At 39.8% G+C, this 25099-nt stretch overlaps 1 protein-coding gene across 1 annotated transcript in view; it reads left to right on the plus strand.

Annotated features, from left to right (window-relative positions):
* Positions 1 to 25099, plus strand: part of IGF2R (insulin like growth factor 2 receptor) — a 56758-nt gene that overhangs the window by 11945 nt on the left and 19714 nt on the right. Inside the window, exons 3-26 of the mRNA XM_066546985.1 lie at positions 1882 to 2006; positions 3648 to 3746; positions 4119 to 4248; positions 5251 to 5371; positions 6479 to 6596; positions 8121 to 8283; positions 8436 to 8616; positions 9354 to 9457; positions 9833 to 9997; positions 10678 to 10818; positions 11168 to 11320; positions 12223 to 12354; positions 12748 to 12895; positions 14267 to 14444; positions 15002 to 15117; positions 15501 to 15663; positions 17150 to 17329; positions 18372 to 18473; positions 19330 to 19431; positions 20090 to 20264; positions 21587 to 21754; positions 22316 to 22459; positions 23776 to 23954; positions 24314 to 24401. Of these exons, the coding sequence (XP_066403082.1) occupies positions 1882 to 2006; positions 3648 to 3746; positions 4119 to 4248; positions 5251 to 5371; positions 6479 to 6596; positions 8121 to 8283; positions 8436 to 8616; positions 9354 to 9457; positions 9833 to 9997; positions 10678 to 10818; positions 11168 to 11320; positions 12223 to 12354; positions 12748 to 12895; positions 14267 to 14444; positions 15002 to 15117; positions 15501 to 15663; positions 17150 to 17329; positions 18372 to 18473; positions 19330 to 19431; positions 20090 to 20264; positions 21587 to 21754; positions 22316 to 22459; positions 23776 to 23954; positions 24314 to 24401 (3375 nt within the window). The remainder of the gene's footprint in view (positions 1 to 1881; positions 2007 to 3647; positions 3747 to 4118; positions 4249 to 5250; positions 5372 to 6478; positions 6597 to 8120; positions 8284 to 8435; positions 8617 to 9353; positions 9458 to 9832; positions 9998 to 10677; positions 10819 to 11167; positions 11321 to 12222; positions 12355 to 12747; positions 12896 to 14266; positions 14445 to 15001; positions 15118 to 15500; positions 15664 to 17149; positions 17330 to 18371; positions 18474 to 19329; positions 19432 to 20089; positions 20265 to 21586; positions 21755 to 22315; positions 22460 to 23775; positions 23955 to 24313; positions 24402 to 25099) is intronic.

A 25099-nucleotide genomic window follows, 5' to 3' on the forward strand; every position in this document is an offset into this window, starting at 1 on the left:
CAATCATGTGATAAGTTACACTCTTGCTCTCAAAGCAGTATGTAGCTCTTAGATTTAAGACAGCTGCATGGCACTTTGGCTAGCATCAGTGCTGGAAGCTGTAGAACCTGAAGATGGCCTTTTGATAATACAGGAAATAACAAAGGCACAAACCACATGTATGATCTTTCTGCACAGTTTTTTGGCTTCTGCTCCCCTTTTGTTCTCTAGGCTGCCTTATGTGGGTGCAGTGTAGTTTTCCTTGCCTTAAGTGAGGAGGTAACAGGCTCAGCAAAGTTCCTACAAGTGTGTTTTTTAAAATGAAATAACATTTGGCCTAAGTGCAAAGCTGCTATCTGCAATGATTACAGATTCGACTTGCTTTCTCCCTAGTGTAGACATAAACTAAAATGGTAACAGGGAAGCTGATCCATGCTCACACTTTATAGCATTTTCTGTTGTTCAAACCAAACTCATTGCAGAATTAAAATCTACTTCCTTAAAAAAAAAAAAAAAGAACAGGCTGGTGTTAGCATGTAAGGTCTAAAAGCACTTGGTGTTTAATATTAACCAAAATGGGCTTGAGCAGGAACATTTCAGTGGCCTGAGCTGGTGCTCAGTGTGACTTGAAATGTGCTCCACCTTTCCCCTTCATGTCAAGTGCTGGGGAGGAGAGCAGTGTGCAGTGACAAAGCACTGCCCCTACTCATCATGCAGCATGTGAGCTGTGCTAAAGGGGATGGGGGATTTGCACTGAGGCAGTGGATCTGTGCTGGGTTTGTCTGCAGAGAGTGCCAGTGCACAGGCACCAGTGTGTTCTTCATTAAGTAGATTAAAGATTAAGTAGAGCCATCAATGTGCACCTGCAGCCCAGAAAGCCAGCTGTATCAAAAGCAATGTGGCCAGCAGGTCGAGGGAGGTGATTCTGCCCCTCCTTTCTCTCTGGTGAGACTGCACCTCAGCTACTGCATCCAGTTTTGGGGTCCTCAGCACAGGAAGGGCATGCCCCTGTGGGAGCAGGTCTGGAGGAAGGTCACAAAAATGCTCACAGGGCTGGAGCACCTCTCCTATGAAGACAGAATGAGAGAGTTGAGGTTGGTTAGCTTGGGGAAGAGAAGGCTCCAGGGAAACCTTATTGCAGCATTCCAGTGCTTATAGGAGGCTCATAAGGAAAAATGAGGACTTAGCAGGGCCTGTAGTTAGAGGAAATTAAATTATTACCTCTTTAATAAAATTATTACAGGAAGTAATAATTTTAAACCAAAGGAGGGTAGATCCAGACTAGATATAAGGAATAAATTTCTTAGTGATGATGGTGGTGAGGCAGTGGAACAAGTTTGTCCAGAGAGTTTGCAGATGCCCCATCCTGAAAATGTTCAAGGTCAGGCTGAACAGGGCTCTAAGCAACTGATAGAGTTGAAGATGTCCCTGCTTATTGCAGAGGGCTCCCTTCTAAACAAAAACCATTCTGTGATAGACTCTCTCTCATCTTGTGCTGATGCTATTAATATAAATGATATAAAGGCTGAGAAACTGATAAATAGAAACTCGTAGGAGGAAGGAGTGAATTGTGATTGAAACTAGTTGGTAACAGCTTTCCTTGTTCCTAAGGAGGTGACTGGATTGTAGTAGCACCTGCTGTTTTACTTTTATTTTAGAAAGTGTTTGCTAAAAACCTTTAAGAAAGTACAAGTGTGACGAGAGAGTCAAATACTATCTTAACTTGGATCTGATCTTCCAAATCAGAAAATCCACAAAGATCTTTAGTTGTACTGTCTTCAAGTGGACTGGTATCTCCTGTGCTGCTCAGTGGTTGAAACTAGACCCTGTCTGTTGAGCTTCTAGGAAGGCGTTGTATTATAACAGTCTTTTTTCCCCCACCTTCTCATTTTTAAACCCTAGGTGAATTAGCCTTGCAGAAAGTTTCTGAAAGTCTTCTGGAGCTCAACACTACACGTAACTGCTTGCAGCAAGGCAGTGAACACCAAATTCAAAGCAATATTAACTTCCTGTGTGGGAAAACACTGGTAAGTCTAAATAATGTGCTGTTATCTTCAATGGAAATGACAAGTAGTTCTGACTTGCTTTTTAAAGAGACTTGCTGTGCTTTTGGATGTACTGATTACTGAGCTTCGCAGCTTAAAGAAGAGCCAATTATGTTTTACTATTAAGTTAAAAGTAAAAATTTATTGTGGCTTTCAAAATTCAGTTCTGGTAGAAAATTGTTGCAGGTCTGCAGCTTAGCTCTGGTTCTGGGCTCTTCTTTGTCTTCAGTTCTTTTACATGGTTGTCACTGTAGTATTTTATTAGCTTAATATGGAGGAATGAGTCAACAGTGTGCAGGGTACCATAACAGTGTGAGCTGTTGTTTAATTGTTGGCTGTGCCTTAGCTGTGAATCTGGCAGGACTGTTTAAATGACTGACCTCTGTTGTGGGGCAGCATAGTTGACAGCAGTAAGCCTTAGGCTTGGTCTGCACATTGTTGAACTAACAGTGCTTATACAGCCAGCTGGGCTTCTGAGGAAATAGTTTGTTGTGAGAATGTGTTTGAAGTGTGATTGGAGATCCCTGAAAAGTTTCTAGGGGCCTGTGTACAAGCAGTTCCCTTCAAAATGCTTTTGGAGTTACACCCTCCACACACTTAACAGACAGGAGGGCTCACTATGGGCTGTAATCAGCTCCCATATTGGTGTTTCCGGGAGAGGTATTTATTGGTGCTGCTCTTGGCACTGACAATGCTATTGCACACCCCCCCCCTTGGAAATCCAGCCAATTCAAACAAAGTGCCAGTGCAGCAGAGACTTAAAAGCTTCTTGTTCTGTTTCAGCAGATGACTCTTTAAACTAAATTAAAAATTATTGCTCAACTTCAACTGTAACACCAGATCATACTGATCTTCAGGCTTCTTCTGGTTAGCTCAGTTCTAATACCTGTTTGTCTCGTGACATAGTAAAAGGATTTTGTAATACTGTCTGGAGCAACTTGTTTCGTCCCCTTTTATGGCAGGGTTAAATGAGAGAGGTAGTCAGTTTGTGTGCTAAACTGCTTCTAGCTGAGGGGATGGAGAACCAAGTGAAAAATTGTTGTGTTTTCACTGTTGACATTCAGTTGAACATCCATTCCTGAACTGTGGTAGAACACCCATCTTGAAATATATACAAATATGTATAACATGAGCCTATAAAAATAGGCAGCTCAGGTCAGGGATATTATTTCTGTGTAGCGGAAGAGACTGCTAATCAGTTGTTTCTGTAGGATAAAAGGGAACTGATAAACCATGCATTGCCTCACTGTGTTAACCTATTTATATGCATTTCTATTGGTGTCTTCCTTCCTTTCTAGTAAGCAGATAGGACTGGTGCTTCTGTCAGCTGACATAGTGAGCACTTCTAAAGGATGGAATACAGTTACTGCATATTAGGACTGGATATGTTGAGTATTGGTGCAGACTATGGATTTGGCATCCTGCATCTTCCTGAGTGGCCCAACAAAGCTGTTACATAACAATCTTGCTGTAAACAAATGCCATTAAGAAATTGTATGCCCTTGTTCTTTGATGTGCTGTATTCTGTTTTTCTTAACTTCTTGAATAAACTTCTTAATGTCTACAGATGTAAAATAAAACCAGTCTGTTTTTCAAAGCATTATTTTTTCTTACTTAAAATAGGGTACCCCTGAATTTGTAACAGCAACAGAGTGTGTGCACTATTTTGAATGGAGGACCTTTGTGGCTTGCAAGAAAGACTTGTTTAAACCTGTGAAAGAGGTAATCTATGTACTATCCATGCAGAAGTTACTCTTCACATACGTGACAATTTTACTCTGATTACCTGCCCCCACCCCAGATTAATTCAAACAACCTCCATAAACCTATGTTTTTCACAGATATGTAAAGAATAAATGTTGGAAGTTGGTGGAGCTGAGAATTTGGGTGGTTGTTTATAGTAAAGCCCTTTTAAAAGCTGGAGCAAATTAGTTTAACTTTGGATGCCTCATTTTAATCAGCATGTCTAACTTTGAGCTTCCAAAAGTAAAAAAACTTTTCCAAATACTAACTGGGCTTCATATATTTCTGTTCATAACTTCCCTCTACTTGTGTAGCATGGTTTGCATGTATTTTTTTTTGTTGTTGTTCTAGGTGCCTTGCTATGTGTTTGATGAAGATCTCAAGAAACATGACTTGAGTCCTCTCATCCAAGTTTCAGGACACTACTTGGTGGATGATTCTGATGATGATTCCTTGTTCATAAATGTCTGCAGGGATATAGGTTTGAATGGTTGTTTATGTCACCTGTCAGTGTGTAAATTTCTTGTAATGTGGTTCTTGGCCATTGTCTCCGTTAAAGTTGTCCTATGTTCAAAGATCAGTATTTCAAGACTTAGATAATTATTTTGAACTCCCTACTCTCCAAGTGTTGAGGTGTTCAGAGATAGGCCCCTTCTGGATGTGCAAGTACTGTCAGTACACTTTTTCTAAGTGGGAGAGGGCAGCTTGTCTTGTATCTACTGCCAAATAGGACCAGTGTTGTTCACAGGGCTTCATGTGTTCCAGGTTTATTCCTTTGGACTCCAGGTTGTTGCCCAGTTCCTGATGAATGTCCTGAGGTGCATCTAAAGCATCTAAGTGCATCTAAGCTCTGTTTAGGTGCTTGCCTAAGTACTGGTGCATAGCTAGCACTTCCCTCTCAGTTGAGAGCTATATGTATAAGGAATTAAACCAGAAAAAAACATATTTGAAACTTGCTGAAAAGGTTAGTTTAGCTGTATACTCTCACTGCGATTTTTACTTAGTAGTTAAATATGTGGTTTGTGCCCCTGTTAAGGGTTTAATGCTTCTAGTTGTAGTGAGAGGTCTATTCTTTTAAACATCTCACTAGTATGAAACTTTTTGCTCACAGCTTTGAATTAGGTGGTTAATAATAGACAAAGAAGGGGAGGAGTAAGGAGGGGTTACCCCTGACTTGGTTGTGGGAAAAAAAAATAAATACTTGGCACACTTTTGGAAGTTTTCAAAGCCCTGTTTATCCAGCAGCTGTAGTAGCAAATAGCTACGGCTGTTTGTCAGGAAGGATGAATTTGCTGTCCCCAACCAGGGCAGCATGAATTACCACAAGCACTGCAGGTTTTATCTTGTCAATTTTACAGTCTAATGTAGCCTGTTTTTTAGAACTATTTTTAGAAGAACCCACAGATGAAATGGCGAGATACTTCAGGTGGAGCAGGGCTTAGAAACTGAGTCCTATAACTTCTTTTCTATGTGCTATAACCAGGAGGTTCAAGTGGAGAGACCAGAAAGTGCCCTGCTGGCAGTGCTGCTTGCTTGTTACATAACGGTCTGGCGTATGATGTTGGCCGTCCAAAGGAGCAGCTGAAGCTTCAAGACAAAGACAGGTATGCAATTTTTGTGGTCATACTTCTGTGGGCACTTCAGTCGTCTGGCCTGGAAACAACGTTCTTGGTAACAGATGAGTCTCCTAAAACGTAACATTAATACTTCTTCAGTGTTGAAGCATTAGCAGAAAACTGTTCAAAAATACTGTCAGAGCACTCTGTCCTGTGGTACTGCCACAACAGATCAAATTTTCTCCTTTGTTGTGAGAGACTCCTTTTTACAGAATTGCAGAACTCATAGAAGCAAGGGGCGATAAGTGCTCTTGGCCCACAGGCAGCAGGGTAAGATTTGGTCCTGTCTGTCTACTGTCTGAGGCCCCACTGGCTAAATGCATTTGGCTCACTCTACTACCCAGGAGTACTTGAAAAATTGGGAATAGGAGCAGATGATGCCTTTCTGTGCTGTGGCTAATCTGAAGCCAGAATGTCACTGCTCTGGGAGCTGTTGTCTTCTGCCTGTTAAACTGCACAGAATAATAATGCATAGCTGGGAAGTTGTGGTGATCATTCTGTTCTCTCATCCAAGTCATCTTGCTATTTGTCTCCCTGTTAGTTACCATGTTTTATTCTCCTTCTCCTGCTTCACCTGATTTGACCCACTTGCCTTGCTCCTGTCAATTTGCTAATGAGTTCATTTTGCTGTTAATTCTGGGGGCAGAATGGAAAGAGTTTATATGTAGAGAGGTGATAAAGTACCGTAATGTGACAAAACTTGAGTGGACACTGCTTTCAAAAGTTGCAAGAACATTTGCCACATCTGCTCTCCAGCAGTAGTTTTGAGAGCAAAACTGCGATTATCCTGTGTTCCTGTGATTATCAACTAAATTCTTGCTACAATATGAGTCACAAGGCATTCAACATAGTCTTAAGTAGGGTACCAGAAGATACTGTATTAAGTAATTTTGCTGGGACTATTTTAATTTCTATTTTAATTAACTCTTAAGATTAAAGGAATGAGGATCTCCCTAAAAGTTGCTTTTAGGAGCAGGGCCGCATTGGTATATTCTGTTGGAGTGTCTAGCAAAGATTGAGCATTTCAAGAATATCCTTTTTCTGTAGAGTGTGGTGTCTTAACTGTCTTTTTGGTTTGTTGTTTTCTATTTCTAGGCTTGTATTGAGTTATGAGACACTATACAAGCATGATGAAGAAAGGCCCGGCTTCTGCCTAGGCCACAATCCAGCAGTGACAATCACTTTTGTTTGCCCATCAAAGAGGGGAGAAGAGGTAACTTCAAAGTTTTAGTTTGCGTTAACTGGTTGGTATTTAACTTTTGTGTTTTATTATTTATTTTTATTCAGACCTGAAGAGAGCGTAAGTATTCTTGGCTTGTAGCTTGTGAAGAGTGTGAGATTCTAGATGTACTCAAAGTCTTCTAGAACTTAAGAAATAAGAACCTGAACGGAATTTCCCCAGGAGTGTGTTGTCTCTTGTATTGGTGAATTTGGTTGTCCCTTTACAGGGGGCAACAAGGGTTCAAGGCTTATCTCTAAGCATAGGAGGACTTAGTGTAGAGTTAATCCTGGGCACATTGGCACAGAGCTTTGCTTGCTAATGAGCACTCTTCCTCCTCAGTCAGGCTGGGCAGGCTTACAGCTGTTGCCTGTTACTTGGTTTCTTTATTAATCTGTTCTTCCTCAGGGAAAAAAAGTAGCTAGTAAGTGTCATTGCGTGGCAAGGGTCTGTCACTTACTAAGCAGGCTCATGAATTCTTTTTAAGTAAAATCTGTAGTGTTCAGCAACAACTCAGTTTGTGCAGGACACTGTTTTGGCCTAACTTGAATGCAATGTGACAGTAACTTCAAAGTAATGCTGGGTAACTTCAGCAACCTACACTCCTTGAAGTGGGCAATTGCTAATGCTCTGCCATTTCATATAGTGATGCTTTTTGTTGCAGATTAGTGAAGAGGGAGCTCTTGTCTGGCTAATTTTTGGTTTAATGTCTAGTCCCTCATATGACCTAGATAGGTACCACACTTCACTCTTGTTGCTGCAGAAATAAACCCGGCTCTTTTGTACTGTCACTTTGTACTACCTTGCTATAGCTATGCACTCTTGTAGGATGAGTAGTATTACTGATGATACTTGTGCCTGTAATTTACCTCATACCTGTGTATCTGCCAGTTGTTCCAGTGGATGGCAGGAATACAGATTTATGAAACAATTTGCATTTCTAGTGTTTCACTTTAAAGTGGGGAAAGCCAAGACTATTGCTTCTCCCGGACGTGTAAAAATATATCACGACAGATAACTCATCTGACAGAATTGTTGGCTAAAGAGTTCTCAAATATCTCTATTTTGATTTGGACTGAGGGAATCAAAGCTGCTGAAACATCAGTGTCTAAAAGTCTGCTTTGCCTTCAGAGAGCATTTGATCTCTATTTCCTGCACTGAGGACTTCTCTGAGGCAAACACAATCCTAGCTTAGGCCATTTGGGCTCACATCTTTGCTTTTTCCAGCACATTAAGGAAAAGTACTTTTAAAAGCACTATTACTTTTGCTGTCTTTCTCCTAATGTCTGATGCTTTACTTCTGCTTAGACTTGTAATAGTTTACTACATCATTTATAAGACCTGTTTTATTTCTTCTCAACACCTATTTCAGAGAGGCCAGAAACAATGTTTGCACATCTTTAGTATTAGAGGTGAAGTAGTTGCTACTGATCTTAGAGGAATGTGATACTGTTGCTTTAAAGATTATATTTCAAGTAAGTCTACTTATAATTTAATTTCTGTTCACTTCTGTTTTAGAGTTCAGGTCCCAAACTTACAGCAAAAACAAACTGCCGGTATGAAATTGAGTGGGTTACTGAGTATGCCTGTCACAGGGATTACCTGGAGAGTAAGAACTGTTGTCTGACTAATGAGCAACATGATATCTCTATTGATTTAAGTCCACTTAATCAATTTTCTGGTAAGCTCAGTATTTTTCTTTTGTTTTTGTGGTTTTTACTAGCCAGTTTTGCATTTCCTTATTTAGGGACAGAAAAAAAAAGTCCTGGGTTGATATTTGGAGTTTCATGTCTGTCCTGATGTATGTTAAAATACTTTTTTTTATTCATTCAGAATATGTCACACCGTATGCAGCCAAAGATGACAAAGAGGAGTATTACTATTACTTGAATGTATGTGGGAAAACCACTGCAGGTAACTGCAAGGATGATACAGGATACGTTTCATCTTGCCAAGTAAAACTTTCAAATAACCAGCAAAAAGTGGCAGGAAGATTTGCGAACCAAACCCTAAGGTGTGTAAATTCTCTTCAGCCCTGCTGACTGATCTGATTGGTCTGTTTCCTGCTTTGATGCTTACTTACTTGTCACGTAATCAACAATTGATACAAAATGCAAGCATTTTTTGTCACTTTTTTTGTCAGAAAAACTGTAACAGTATAGCAGGATAGCATTAGCAAACAAAGGAGCCGGTGAGGTTGGCAGAGGCCATTGGCTAGACAGAAAGACTTCCACTGACTTTGTTGTCCCAATTGCAGATTGTGGTGCACTGCCTGTTGTCCTCCTTTTTACATGTTTTACATGTAAAGCAGTATCAGTAGAAGCTGGTTCCCAAGTGGCATATAGGGATAATAGTTTGCATGAGATTGTAAAGCAGAGATTAATTCATGTGGATATGATCTTCCATTTTGCCTGTGACAGGTTTGTTGCAGTGATTTTCCAGGAAGTATGACTTCCTCCTCTTGCAGAAACAGCCACACAATAAACTAGTGGGAATAAATATCCCATCATACCTAGGGGAGCTTTAGAGCATTCTTTAATTTCTATAGAAATTAATGAAAAGTGATCAGAAAAATCAGTGGATGCAAGCCTTCATTGCTGTAGAAATGTCATTATTAATGTTGAACTAGCATTTGTTTTCCCTTGGAGTGAAACAATTAATAATTGAACAAGAATGTGACTTCTGTTATGTGAAGAACACTGTGTGATTGTCTGACCCTATATTTCTATCTAAAACTGACTTCTTCCTCAGATACTCGGATGGGGATCTCACTTTAATTTATCCGAATGGGGATGCATGTAGTTCCGGCTTTCAGAGAATGACTGTCATAAACTTCGAGTGCAACGAAACAGCAAGTGAGTTTAACAAGCTCTGACAGCTCTGCTCAGGGTTTAACTCCCATGCTTGCTAGTAGACCTTATGCTCAAATGAATGCTTGCTTTGAGCCACAGCTAACACAAGAAATTGTTACATCAAGCAGTAATTTTGATGGCTGGCAGGATGTGCTGTGTAGTAACACTGCTAGTCTAAATTTACACTGATGATTGAGAAGATGGAAGTATAAAAGCGCCTTTTTTTCTTAGCCAGTGGTAAAAAACCAGGAACACAAGTCCTCTGCAGCAAAAGGACTTTTTGTCTTCCTTGCTCATTGCTAGTCGTCAAGTCTTTTTGCTTTTTTCCCCTTCCCCCTCTAGAAACCTCACATGTGTTCATCTGTTTCCCATGTTAAGGTAATGATGGTAGAGGAACTCCAGTATTCACCGGTGAAGTTGACTGCACCTATTTTTTCACTTGGGATACAAAATACGCATGTGTTAAAGAGGAAAAAGATCTCCTTTGCAGAGTTACTGACAAGAGAAAACACTATGACTTGTCACCTCTTATCCGCAGTTCAGGTATGGCAATAAAAACTAGCTTTCAATTACTTCTGCAGTCCTGAGTTTACATGCCATCTCCAGTGCAATTCTCTAGCTGAGTATTAGTCAGCTTTTGTTGTTCTTAGTGAATTTCTGGGATGCTGGTGTTTGCTTCCCTCATTCCAAACAGACTGAGCGCCTTAGTTGCCATGTCCATGACTGCCTTGGTTGCTGCCATTATAAGTGGTTTTCAGCCACAGAATCACAGTTTGCGTTGGAAGGGGCCATTAAAGATCATTTAGCCTGGCTCCTCTGTCATGGGCAGGTACACCTTCCCCTAGACCAGTTTGCTCAAAGCCCCATCCAGCCTGGCCTTGAACACTTCCAGGGAGGGGGCATCCACCATCTCTCTGGGAAGCCTGAGCCAGTTGGGATCCACCATGGCTCAGCAGCTTCCATCCAGTGGCTTGTGCAAAGGAGACACATCCAAAAATGGCAAGATTTGGCAGCTATGGCTTCAGGGGACGGATGTAGGTGGTAATCTCAGCTGGTGGGGGAATGGAGCTGAAATCAGGGCTTCTGTGTGCTGGGGGATGCTCTGAAGGAGAGGTTATCACGCAAATAAATGTGGGCTATCCTATAATAAGAGGCATTTTGGCATGGAGATGCTGCAACAGTTTAGCCAGGTGACTTGTTCTTAATGACCCTCTATATTTCAGAGTCAGCCCAGAACTGGGAAGCTGTGGACAGTAGCTTTTCAGAGGTAGGAAGGAAACATTACTACATCAATGTCTGCCATAAGGTGTTGAAGAGAGGAGGAGCTTTCAGCTGTTCAGATGGTGCTGCTATTTGCGCTGTAGGTGAGTTGGGTTTTTGTTGGTGGCGTTTATGGAGTTTTTTTGGTTCACTGTTTTTTTAAGCCTCTGAAGGCTTGGCACTTCCTGTGCAAATGGGGTTGGTTGTCCTGAGCGCCTTCATTTATTCGAGGATACAGAAGTTAGGAGCATGTTTCTTTTGTGATCTCAGAAACGCTTGAAGAAAGAATGCACAGCTTTTTCTAACTAAAGAACCACAGCATGGTTTGGCAAGGTAAAATCAAACTCCTAATGATACTTTCTCATTAACTAGACAAGTGGAAAGTCTTAGTATCTAACAGAAGCTTCACTTCTTTTCAGAGAAACAAAAGTTCTGTATTTACTGTTTTTACAGATAAGCAAAACAACAGCAAGAATCTTGGAACATTTGTATCTTCTCCAAAGAAGGTTGGAGAGAATATTCAACTTATCTATTCAAATGGAGACAGCTGTCCTTTTAAAGAAAAACAAAAAATCCAAACGGTTATCACTCTAATATGCAGACCAGGTAAGAACATCCACACCCTGTTCATTGGTCCAGTTAAAAACTGTAGGTCATCTAATAAGCCCAGACATGAGTGCAAAATATTAGCATGTGCTAAATATTAGCATGTTTTCTATCTCTTTCTATGCACAAGCTTGAAGTATCAGGATTTGTTTACTAGGATGATGGCAATATAATTGCAGGTATTTAGTTATTTACCTTTTATGCAAATACTCTTTAAAAACTCTTGAAATAAGATTCTTCCAAACGTGATTAAAGTATGCTTAAGTGTTTAAGACTCCACAAATAGCTGGAAGCGATACAAATATCTGGAAGCACTTTCTTTCTCTAGTTATCTTGATGGGAAAGAGTAGTTCTGAACTGAGATCAAATACTTTAGCCTTCTTTTCCAATAAATAAGGTTTGTATCTAAACTGCTGGCAGTTTATGAAAGGAAGTTAATATTGTTCATGTCGATTATAATAGCCTGCTAGTTAACTATCTCCCAGGAAAATAGAAAACCTGCGTTCCTCTACCTCAGCCTGAGGAACTTGGAACTTCCAAGTGTGCTGGCTGTTAGGATCAGATTATGCACTATTTACTAATACAGCTATTGCTTTGTAGTAAAACCAGTTTTGTGTATCAAAATACCAGTTTTGTATATCAAACTAGACTTTATTTCAAATATTGTGATGGTTCTCAGGAGCAGATTGAGCCCTGTGCCTTTACTTCTGGGGTAAACTTTTATTTTTGGGGAGGACAATGCAAAGTCTGTGAAAAATATTTTTGGTTCCATTTTCAAAGAACAGGTACTTTCACAGTTACCTTGGCTTTTGAGGAGAAATTAGTTTCTTAGGTGTAGATTCCTAGTTCCTGTTGGCAGCCCGACTGTCTGTATGTGTAACGCGTTGCTCTTGTCATACCAGGTGATCTAGAAAGTGCTCCAATCTTGATGGCAGAGCTTGAGTGTTCGTATGCATTTGAGTGGTATACTGCTGCTGCGTGTGTCCTGTCTAAAACTGAAGGAGATGACTGTCAGGTGTCTGATCCTCAGGCAGGTATGTATTTCTGTTCAGCAAATCAAAAGATCATTAGAGATAAAACTTATGCCACAACAAATAAGTCCTTATGATACCCGGGAGCAAAGTGAGTTCGGCCTAATGCTAAGTACCCACAGTTTTAAGTATGTGCATATGGAAGATCAGAACAGCATGAGCTTAATACTCTCCCAGTGAATGTAGGAAAATAGATGTAATATGTATTTTACTGAAGTAGATCTCTCTGTATAAGAAACCATGCTTTTACTTTTCCACTTTGTTTCTGGAGCAGTAATTGCATAGAAGGAGGCTTATTCAGGGGGAGGTGAGCTAGCCATGTGACTGACTGAATCAAAACCTGTGAGAGATATCAGGACAAAATCGAACTGATACAGTTTATTCCTTCCTGATCAGGCTTCTCTTTTGATTTATCACCTCTGGCCAAGGCAAAAAGTTTCTATACAGTTACTACGAAGGAGTACTGGTTTTACATAAGCGTCTGTGGCAGTCTGCCTGATGACCGGTGTCACACAAAATCGGCAGCTTGCCAAGTAACGCGGAGGTGAGTAACTCATTCTCTTGTCTGTAAGGGAAGATGTCTTGTTGCATGATGTGTTGTTGGTGTGCAACAATGAACAATTTGCATGTAAAGTAATTACTGGGCTACGTGTAATAGATTCAGGTAATTAGCATATAATTTGCAGTAATTACACTGCCAGCTGTTTCAAGCCAAATGTACATATATGTAACCTTGCTTACAGCTAACTTGTGAGATGCAATGTGCCCATTGCTCTCCCTTTTGTTATCCATAGGGACTGTAAATTCTAGATTACTGCTGCAGCTGTAGTAAGGCAACCTAAAATCCAGAGATTGAGGGTCAGCTCTGTTCCAAGAGCTGGCCTAAAGAATGTGAGCTTGCTGCACTTGGGATGAGCAGGGGCTGCCTTAGGTAGTAGTGAAGCCCAGATCTTGAATGTTGTACCATATGGCCTCAGGTTGTGCCAGTGGATATTTAGATTAGATAGTAGGAAAAGTTTCTTCATGGAAAGGGTTGTCAGGCGTTGAAGCAGGCTGCCCAAGGAAGTGGTGGAACTGCCATCCCTGGAAGTGTTCAAAATATGTATGGATATGGACTTGAGGACATGGTTCAGTCGAAAGATTTGGTGGTGGTACTAAGTTGATGGTTGGACTTGATCTGGGAGGTCTTTTCCAACCTTAACAATTTTATAATCTCTCTTACTAAATGGGCTGTTCCATGTACAGTCCTAGTGTGTACTGCTACTCTGACAGCATCACTGCTTTTGCCTCCTATAAACTATGGCTGAGGTAGCATCAGAAATACCTGTGTACTTCAGGTTCCAGGTCAGCCTGCTGCCAGAGATGGGGTACTTGGCCCTGAGTTACTCTCCAGCCAAGGACAGTTTTCTGCAGACCCTAGAAATGTTCTTCAGAGGAAGGTGATCAAGCTAGGTCTGATAGAGTCAATGTTAAGTCAGTGACAAAACACTCCTGAACCAAAGCTGATACCTAGCAGAGAGCTGTTGTGCAGTCCTAGGTCTTCATTGCCCGTGTGTAATTGGATGAGGCCAGTTTGACCCCAAGATGAGAGTGTCTGCAGTTTGACTTCCACTTTGGAGAATGAGAACTTGATGGTATTGTCGCCCTTTTAGAGACAGGAGTACTCAAGTTTTCTAGATATCTTAGCAATATGTAACTTTCTTTCCTTTTCAAAGGAGGACATCTGTTCATGTTTTAAGTTTCCTTTTGGCAGCGTTCTTTTTATCCCAGCTCACTGACGTCTAATCAACCTTATTTAATTATTATGCCTTATTATGGTGTCTTGTGTAAACTTATGTGGTTTCTATTTGTAAGACTTCTCTTAGAGACAATTTTGCGTTCTGTTCACTCTCAAAACTCACTTTTTATTTTCTAGTAACGATAAGTCTTGGAGTCTTGGACTGCCCAGTTCCAAACTTTCCTATTATGATGGCCTGATTCAGTTGACCTACAAAAATGGTGCAGCATACAACAATGAGAATAAAACACAGCGCTCTACCCTTATAACTTTCCTGTGCGACCATGATGCTGGAATAGGTCAGCCTGAGTATCAGGTAAGAAGTTCTATATGAAGAAAGGAAGGATCTCCATCCTAAAATACTGACAATAGCTACTAGGTCTGTACAAGCAGGGTGTTATGTGTGGAAATACCCAGTATCTGTAAAGCAGACTAAAATAAATAGTTATTTCTCTTGGTATATTTGACTCTTGTTGCAGCCACAAAGCTTTCCTTGACCAGTGAACAGTAAACTGTTTACCTGGGTCCAGATTGTTACCTCACTCTCTTCTAGTGGGCCATGTAATTAGTGCTTTTGGTTGTCTCATATTTCTAGCTGGAAAAAACCCAAACTGGCTGAGAAGTAACAGAAGATATGACTGTGTACCCAGCAGACAGCAGTTTAACAGAACCAGAGCAGTTTTTTTGGCAAGAGCATTTTTGGTGACACAGGGAATGGCAAGATCTATAACAGGACAGACCAACACAAATCAGTCTGAGAAGATATATCCCAAAACCAAGGGGAGATACCAAGCTTGATGTATAAAGCAGTAGCTGTGAGTCACAAAGTTGTCAATGTGAAAAGCCTCTCTTAGCTATTCTGCTCATTTGTAGAAAGAAGATAACTATACCTACAACTTCAGGTGGTACACTGAACATGCTTGTCCAGAAATCCCGCTGGAATGTGTTGTGACAGATCGCAACACCATGGACCAATATGACTTGTCAAGGTAGGAAAGTGACACATGCAGTGTAACTTAGCTATTCTAGTTTGGTATTCTGGCTGAAGTTGGTTTCCTGTGTAGACAGCACCAGAAGCTTCACCTCTTGTGAGAGTCTTGACTGCAAGTATGGTGAAACCCCTCTAGTATGTTGGCTTGCCTCCTAGGATGTAAACTGACTTTTTGGGATGGTTTTGCTTTTAAAAACATATTACCTTGTCAACTGTGCTCTGTGTCCCAGGAGTATTCTTTCTAATTGTAGCACTTAAAAATGAGGGGGAGAAGTTAGTCGGGAATGCCTTAGGGTTGCTCTGCTTCTTGAGACTGAGAAAGCTGGAGAGAGTCTATGAAGCATGTGTGTCCTTAGAGCAGAACTTTCTCTTTCTACTCAGATTAGCAAAATCTGAAAAGAGAGGTGAAAACTGGTATGCCATGGATAATTCAAGACCAAGTGAGCGCAAGAAGTACTACATAAATGTCTGTCGACCCCTGATTGCTGTCCCAGGATGTGACCGGCGAGCATCTGTCTGTCAGATGGAATATAAGCAGGTTTCTGTGAGTACCCTTTCCAGCCCAACTCAGAGCTGGTTTGCCACATGAGTGAGACTGAAAGAGACACGAGTGAGATTAAAACAGCCGTGTGAATTCTTACTCCTTGTGCAAAGGGATATTTTGTGTACCATTATAGTTGCGTAATCATAGCAAAATGGTAGAGCTCCTGTCCACCTCTTCAAAGAATAAAGCTTTAATTTTTACAAGTGTACCGATGTCATGTTTGACACTGCTGATTTTTTGCCCTGTGTTTCAGAGGCAGACATGCTGCATCTCTTTTGCTGGAGTCTCAGAGACTGCTAGGAATACACATTTCTTTAGGAACAGGCTGTCGTCCTGGATATTTTGTCATGCTTCCAGCTTGTTTTAGATTGAACTGTGGAAAAAATTTGTTTAAAGATTCTTTGTTGCATCCCTGCCCTCCCTGAGCTTGCTTTGGATCTGAAGAGTAGATTAGGTGGATGTTGCCAAGCAAATAAAAGAAGAAACAACACTGGTGGATGTTATGGGCCTCTACTTCTGTATTGCCCTGAAGTATAACAATTTATCATGGAAGTGATAGCAGCTGACAGGCTGAATTGACCCATTGCCCTGACTGACTTCGTTGCTGCTCAGAGCTGTAGGGAAAGCTGAGCTAGAGGCTCACCCAGCCGTCCTAGTTCCTTCTATCAAACAGAGAGAAACCTTCCTCTTAAAGGGGATGTGTTAGTGACTGAAGCCAGTCATTGCCAACACAGCACTTGAGAGACAATTATTGCTCATTCTCTGTGGTTGCAATAGGCATTGTTGTGCAAGGCTGCTTCCTTTACATGTAGAGACACTTTAGAGCTTTATTACTTCACTGCTTGAGATAGTGAGTAAAAGGTGAGTGCACTGGGTCAATCTAAAGAGTTGTTAAAAAAAAATTAAAAGGGCAGAAGTCTGTGGACAGCTGTTTTGGAGGTATATTCTTCAGTTTGTTCCTGCTATTGACTTAAAGTAGTTTTTTAAAACTAGGAAACACCAGTTATGTTGCAGTGACAATGACTTCAGACTTTGGTAGTAGCACCTACTGTCTTTCTAGTGCTCAGTTTCTGTCACTGATTTTTAGTCTTAGCTAAGCATGGCAGTTCCCTAAAGTTAATGCTGAGAACACCTGGAGGCTTCTACATATTGTTTCAAAGAGCTCTACAATAAATTCTATCTATTGCAGAAGACACAGGCCTCCCTAAATTGCTAAACTATGTAGCCCAGGAGATGCGGATGGGTGTTCTAAGGTACTACAAGCACCTTATTGTACTAAAAATAAAACCAACAAATGGAATTGTACCTTGTTGTGGAGGTTGTCTGTTAAAAATGTGAAACTTGAATATAGAATGGGAGAGAAATGTTGAGAGCTTTGTTGTCTTCAAAGTTATTAACCTGTGTACAAGAGTACTGTAGTAGGTATCTTCTTTGTGGTTGTATCTATTTTTTTAAAAGTTTTTGACATGCTTTTCTTTATTTCTAGGCTTCTTATTCTGAAGTCACCTCTATTAGTAATCTTGGTGTTGCCAGCAAAGAACTAGTAATTGAAAGACCTGGACATGTTTCTCTAACCTATGCAAATGGCTCTGTGTGCATCAATGCTGATGGAAAGACAACTACTTACACCACTACCATCCACTTTGTCTGTTCCAGGGGCACTCTTGTAAGGACAAATGATCTTCCAGTTGTTATTTCATCATAGTAGGTTTCTCATCCTATAACATGAAGCCACATGAAGATGTGTAGTGTATAGCAGATTTGTGGCAAAGGAGACTGCTTGAGGGTTTGAAATTGAGATGTAAAACCAAAACTGATTTAGATGCTAGAGGAGCACATGTCTGAGTATTTTATCATAAACAAGAACTAGATGCAAACTAACAGCCTTGATGAACAGTAGTATTTCGGACTAGTCTAATTAGCATGAAAAATACTATTATGTGAAAATGAGTACTTAAAACAGCAAACATTGTGGACACTCTTAAGCAGAAAAATATTGTAAGGTGCATTCTCAGGTTCTTAGGTTCTGCATTCTCCATAGATCGTTGATTCTAGAATTCTTAAATCTGTAGAGCTTTTTGGGCTACAACTCCACATACTGAAGATTAATTAGATTGAGGGGATTATTAGACTTAAGCTTGTGTAGACTTGTATTCCTGGCTTTTTGAATCTGCAGGTCTTGCTCTCCCCTTACCCACGTGATCTTTAGCCCAAGAGGTGTGGTGAAAAATCTGTGACATGGAGCAGTTATAAACTGCTTTGCTTTTGTCTAAAACACTGACATGAAGTGTACATAATTAATATTCCTGTTACCTTGTTACCTCACCTAACAGATTTCTGTTGCTTTACATTTGCCTTTTTTTTTTTAATTATGGACTATGTATTATACACCAAAATTCCTCAAAGCTTAGACTGAGATAAGATCTAGTTATACGTGTCTAGATTAAATATTGACTTTAATCTGAGTATTTGGATGTCAGATTCTGTTCTTGACTAATGCTTGGTCACATAGTAAATGCTTAACTAGAATAAGTTTTCAGTGATGACCTTCAAAATAAACCGGGGAGAGGGAAGTGGGGTGGAAATTGTGTGCCTTTGTAGTGAAGTCTTTTAGAAGAATCTGACAGTTTCTCTAAGGAGGAATCTCAAATATGACAAAGTGTTAGCTATTGCACTTACTCTAGTCTTCCTCTGCAATCTGTTTCCAGAGTAGCAGCCCACGGTTTATAGCTATTCTGGATTGTGTGGCCACTTTCTTATGGGAAACTGAGGCTGCTTGCCCAATAAAGGAAGCAAAAGATGATTCCCAGGTGAGAAAGGAGAATATAAATCGTATTTATAGAATCAATGTACAATGTTTATTTATAGCACTCTTGGTTTCTCTGTTTAAATGGCTCTTGAAGAAAACTACCTAAAGTGAAGTCTTAAGTTAGTTATGATGTAGTCTTGTGATATCTTATCATATTGTATTTTTGAAGTGTTTCTGAAATGCCTAACTTCTGACAAAAATACTCAGGTGCTTTCTTGTGAGAACAGTTTACTTCTTCTTGAATGCTTCATTTAATGTTTCATTCCCTTGCTATGTTGCTAGTAAAACTGAGTTTATGTGTATGCATATGTAATATCCTTGTTTTCTGCAGATCATGAGATGAGGCTTTTCTTTTTTCACACTAAACCATGAGATTAGCTTGGTTGCTCAGAGCATGATGCTACTAAAACCAAGGTTGAGGGTTTGATTCCTGTTTGGTCCCCATATGAGCCATACATTAAACAGTTGGACTCAATGATCCTTGTGGGTCCCTTCCAATGCAAAACATTCTGTGAAATCTACTCAGTTGCTTCTGCCCTACAGGTCTCAGCATAAACACATTAGTGTGAAAACAGCCCTCAGTTAAAATTTCCATGCTCTTAGCTAATATGATAGATGCCATCTGTTAAATTCCACTTTCATATGTTGGTGTGGCTGATTGTCAGTGGACCAAAAGACTTGAACAAATATACAAAAGAATTGAATGAAGGTACTGTCGGAGCTGTTTTCTGGTGTTCTATATGCAGGGTAGGAATATGTCTAAATCACTGCTTTGGTTCTTGAAACGAGTTAGAGGTAAAATCTAAACAGAAGAAATGCAGAAGGAGAAAATTATTTTGTTGTAATTTTTTTCCCAGTCGTGCTCTGTGCGAGATCCGAACACTGGCTTTGTGTTCAACCTGCAGCCATTGGCTTCTGAGCAAGGGTATACTGTTACTGGCAATGGGAAAACATTCTCGGTAAGGATTCTGACTGCATTTTATGTTGTTTGAGTGCTGTTGTTGCATTTTTTGTCTTGCATAGTGATCTAGGGGAGCTTTCACTCAGTCTTCTTAGGAAGTATGAGTTGGCAGGAAAGCATTGTGGTTGAGGGAGGGAATGAAAGATAACTTAATTTGTCTTAATCTTGAAAGCGGTAAACTTCTGGTTCTTGGAGAACATGAGGTAGCCACACTTTTGAGGCTCCTTTTTGAGGTGATTTTCCCCTCCTGGACTCTGTTGTGTACTGCCAATTTATCTGCTGATTTTGAAGAAATTGACAGGGAAAGCCTAGAAAGGGATTTAGTCTGTCCATATCAGCGTTTTTAATGTAATCTGCATGTGTCAGTAATCCTAGGCTGTCACAGATAATACCATAGTGATATCTTTAGGCCAAGAATAAACATGCTGAACCACATCCTTTACTCTCCTAGTGGGGAGAATTTATGGACCCCATAATTCGAACATTGAGGATACTCTTACTGTATTATAGTTAAATTAGAGTCTGTAATTTCTGCACTGCAGGACAACTGTGTTGTTTCAAATAGTTCTCTACAAGTGTTTTACTGATGTAGAAATGGCTATGTTTTTCTGATGCAGTTAATACTATGTACATCTACATGTTTTCAAAACTTCTAGCTAAACATTTGTGGACGCTTGCCATATTGTGGTAAAATCAATGGCGAAACAGCTGCTGGGTGTGAAAGAGAAAATCTGACACCTCTGAGGCCACTGGAATTGGACAAAACCCTTTATCTATCCAGTGAAGGATTTCTAACTCTTACCTACAGAGGCCTTCTTCATGTGGAATCAGGTGAGTTCAGGAAATACACAGGGTATTGTAAAAACTTAGTGTGAGTGATCTTCATTCCTTCTTTTGTTCATGTGCTGAAGTATATTTGGCTTGGTATTAATTACTTAAACAAGCTTGCTCCTATGGAAATTTTAGGAAGAAATGAAGTTACACAGAATGGTAATGGCTCAGTAATACATGTGCATTTCAAAACTCTAGGAAAGTGACTCAATACCCTATAGGGTTTTCTCCTTAGCAGATGAAAGATACTGGTCCTTGCATGGAGAAATGGATAGTCAAATTGGGAAAACAAAATGAACTCAGGTTCTTTTTCTAAGTAAAGTAATAGCTTTTAGCTTCAGTTTCATGGATAATTCTTTCTAAAGGTGTTTCATATCTGAAAGGTCAGTTTTCAGTAAGCTTGTACTCTCCTGTATGGAATTTTTTGAATTAGTGCTCTAATACTTCATATGCACCTACTTCATGAATTATATCTTTTGCAGGTAAAATGAATTAAAAATGTATATCTGTTTTTCTGATAGTAAATGCTCTTCAATTATAATGAAACTGAGCTTTGTAGAAAGGAATGACATCTTAACAACAAAAGACCTTGGGAAAACTGGGTTTTGTATTCAGGAACCTCAAATGCTTCAGCATGCTTAATTGCTGGGGTTCTATCTCTTATTTTCTCAGTTGTGACATTTTTGTACATAATATGTAACAGTGATTAAGCTCTTATGTATTTTACTTTCAGAGGTTCTACAATTTTGATAACACTACTAAGCATTTTGCTGACAAATACTACTCCCTGACATAATTCTGTCACTTCTTGAGGACTAAAAAGAACTTAACATATAGTGCTTTGATAGGATCAGTATTACTTGTTCTGCAGTCATTACACTGAACTTCTTACAAACAAACAGAACCCCCAAACCAAAACTTTGTGTGATGTAATTTAAAAGCTGCTTGTTACCACTGATGGTGTTTTAAAAGGTTTCTGTTTCTTCATATATGTCAAAGAACATAGGGAGCAGAGGTCAATAAAGGTAATCATGTTGTTGAAATGTGTCAAGGAGACACATTTCAACAAGATGATTACATTGTCAAGGCATATTTTGGTCTCTTATTTGTAGAAGCAATGGTGGCTGCTAGGCAATGTTTCATGGCTCTCTGAAGAAGGCTTGCATATTTACAGCTGAAACCCCATAATCAGCAAGGTAGTGTTATCCTTGAAGCAGTTATTAATAAGAAACTCTTAGAAAATTTTGAAGTCGAGTATTAGCTTGAACTTAAATTCAAATGTTCCAAACAGAACCATCAGTGGATAAATGTTTGTTTTATAGGAACATCAGACATGTTCAGAGTGACTTTCATTTGTAATGATTCATATCCTGGAGAGCTTAAGTTTGTGCGTGAGGAGATAAACAGCGTGCTGGATGTCCATGATACTTTTTTTGAGTTTCACACAGCTCTGGCTTGTGCTCCTGCTCCTGTAGATTGTCAGGTTACAGGTAAGTACCTGGAATTTAGGTGGGCTCTTTCCCATGTTGGAAGGATTAACTGAACAGCAAACTTCGGCTCAGTGGAGGGCTTTAAGATTACCTATTGAGAAGACATTTGTAAGACTTAAAATCTTTGTAGAAGTTGTAGGGTGGGAGAAGAGGTAAGTTGTTTGAAGCAGGCTTAACTTAAAAAACAGGGAAAGAAGCTAATTTAAAACATTGTGGTATACACAAGAAAGTTGATAATTACTTTGAAAACATTTAATCATTACTGGGACTGATGCTGCTTCAGCCCTACTCTAAAGAAAATGAGTTAATTTAGTATTGACATCTGTAAAAATGCACCTGTGATTTGTGGAGAAGTTACATTTGGGAAGTAACTGTCAAGGGAACTGCGTTCTGCATTTGGCATGGTGATGTCTTTGTGGCAGCAGTACATTCTCTTAATACATATCTAATGTGATTCTGAAAGTTATTTTGAGTTGTGTATTTGTCAGTGAAACTGGTATCATTTCAAATCCAGTTCTGCTGCAAGTATTAAGTTCTCTCAGCTTACTGCATTTCTTCTAGATGCTGCTGGCAATGAGTACGACTTAAGTGACTTGAGCAAAGATGGTGAGCCATGGGTTGCTATAGATACTTCAAAGGAAGCGAAAAAGCGAACGTTTTTCTTGAATGTCTGCAAGCCCTTGCCCTATGTGACTGGATGTCCTGGTAAGCCAAGTGGAAAGCACTTCTTAACTTGTGTCTTCTGATGCAAGACCTTATAGTCAGAGTGAATGTCCCTGGGTGTTTTAGTAAGATTTATTGACTCCTTTCCGTTTAATCACAGAAATAGCATAGATCTGGATGGCGTATGTCACCCATGTGTCTGGGTGACATATGCAGGAGCATTAATAAACAGACTTCTGCAAGCTGAGAGCAGTCTTAATGCTCATCAGGACTCCTGCATTGAGATGTATATTAATGCATTTGGGAAAATTGCATTGAGGGCATTATTGCCAGGATCTGTGAGCTTATTATTATTTTCTAAAGAAGATAGGATTTAAAGTGTCATAGTTTAACCCCAGCCAGCAATCAGCTCTATTCAGCTGCTTGCTTGCTTCCCCACCAGCAGGATCAGGGTGAAAATCAGAAGGGCAAAGATGAGAAATTATGGTTTCTGGTAAAGACACTTTAATGGGCAAAGCATAAGCTGAGCATACAAACAAAGCAAAACAATCCCTGCTTCCCATGGGGAGGCAGGTGTTCAGCCATCTCCAGGAGGGCAGGGCTGCATCACATGTAACAGTGACTTGGGAATGTCACTGCTTGTGACATTATTCCAAATAATGGAATAATTATAATTCCAAATGTCTCTCCTTCCTCCTCCTTCCCCCATTTTATATGAGCATGATGTCATATGGTCTGGAATATCCCTTTGATCAGTTTGTGTCACCTGCCCCTGCTATGTCTCCTCCCAGCCTCCTGTGCACCCTCAACTTCCCTTGCCATGTTATAGTAGGAAAAGCAGAAAAGGCCTTGGCTCTATGTAAGCTCTGCTCAGCAATACCAAAAAACCTCTATATTATCAACCCTGTGTTCAGCACAAATCCAAAACACAGCCCCATACTCACCACCAATAATGAAGAAAATTAAACTGAAACTAGTACACAAAGTCAAATCTTGTTGAAGCCTCCTAACTGAATGAAGCCAGAATGAGAAGCTTATGCCATGTTGTACTCCATTTCTAGCCAGTTTAATGTATTTAACTGTACTGTAAAAGGCACAGTCTTTTACAAGTCTGTGGAATCAGATAAATTAGTGCAGTTTGAAAGATTTGAGTATGTAGGAGTAACTTGTTATATTCCTCAAAGGCTTCAGCTACACAGTGTCTCTAACTGTATTGATGAATGTGTGTGTGTTCTGCTTCAGGAGTTTGAGACAGTTTACTTCAAAGCTCTCTTAAAGCTACTCTGTTATTTTATTTTACAATCAATTTAACACTAGTTGTCAAAGCTTTGAACTAAACCCCAGTTCTTTTCCTGTAGGTGGTGCCATAGGATCTTGTGTGAAATACACTGATAAAAGCAAGAACCTGGGAGTCATTCAGATAAACCCCCAGGCTGCTACTGATGGGTCCTTAAGCATTATCTACTTGAATGGTGACACGTGCAAAGATAATCAGCGTTATTCTACACGTATCATCTTCCAGTGTGATCAAATAACGGTAATTTTCTCTTCTACTTGCTATTATTGAGGATTTTAGTGCTTGTACCAAAATAGACCATGTTTATTCCTCTTAAAATGGAGAGACTGATTCTAAAAAGTAAAATCTTACATACTGGGTTTTTCCTTGTCTCTTCTTGAAAATGCTGTCTGTTTTACTGAACCTGTAGAACAGAATTGTGAGCTGTCATGGAATCCTGTGAGCCACCAAAAGCAGCTCTTTGATGAACATGAATACTGCAGTTTGGTAGTGGAGACTTTAAACTGTGAAACTGCAGTAAAAAAAAAGCCATGTGTTTATGTTTTGAGACTCGTAGTGTAATTATTAGTAAGCCTCCTTCATATGGCTCTTTTCTGTAGGGATCACCAGTGTTGGAGCAAGAGAATGACTGTGAGTTTGTCTTTGTTTGGAGGACTTTGGCAGCATGTCCTGTTCACAAAGCAGAAGGTAAGTAGTTATTTGAGATTTAAAGTATCAGTCAAACTGTACAAGTAATAAATACTTGAATGAAACTATGTTGGTTTCTTGCCTTGTGAATCTTTGTGTAAAAAGTGTTGGCTTGTGGAGGAATGTCTATTCTGAGCTTTAAGCTAACTACAAATCCTATCTAATGTCAAAAGTGCAAGTTAGGATGACAGGCAAATGTACTTGCCTATCTAGGGAAAGAACATGTAGTACAATACTTTATCAAAACAGCATTATTACTCTCTTGTTATATCACAGACAGAATTGCTAGTAAATATTAAAGCATCAGGTTTCATGAGAACGGAGTTGATTCTGTGCCTGGCAAGTCCATTCCCTGTTCCTTACCAGACTGGAAGCAAGACTAAACTTGACCCTAGTTAGACAATGGGGGAGAGGCCAGTGGGGGAATCTCAGTTTGTATTTGACTCCAGGATGTGCAACAAGAAATCACAAGTTCTAGTTCTGGTACTTGATTGTCTCTTAGATGGAAGATGGAGTGTGTAGGCATCTTCTCTGCCTTTGCAAGCTTTGTTTTGCTGCTTGTAGATAATTCCTTATTCCTGGCCTTCCTGTAAAGGATCTATCACAATGGTCCTGATCATTGTTGAAACTGCTGATAATCTGACATGGCATGAGGAATGTTCACAAACTGCTTCTCTGTAGCACATAATTACTGTGCA

Source organism: Molothrus aeneus, chromosome 3 (genome assembly GCF_037042795.1).
Source record: "Molothrus aeneus isolate 106 chromosome 3, BPBGC_Maene_1.0, whole genome shotgun sequence".
In the NCBI taxonomy this organism is placed as follows: Eukaryota; Metazoa; Chordata; class Aves; order Passeriformes; family Icteridae; genus Molothrus; species Molothrus aeneus.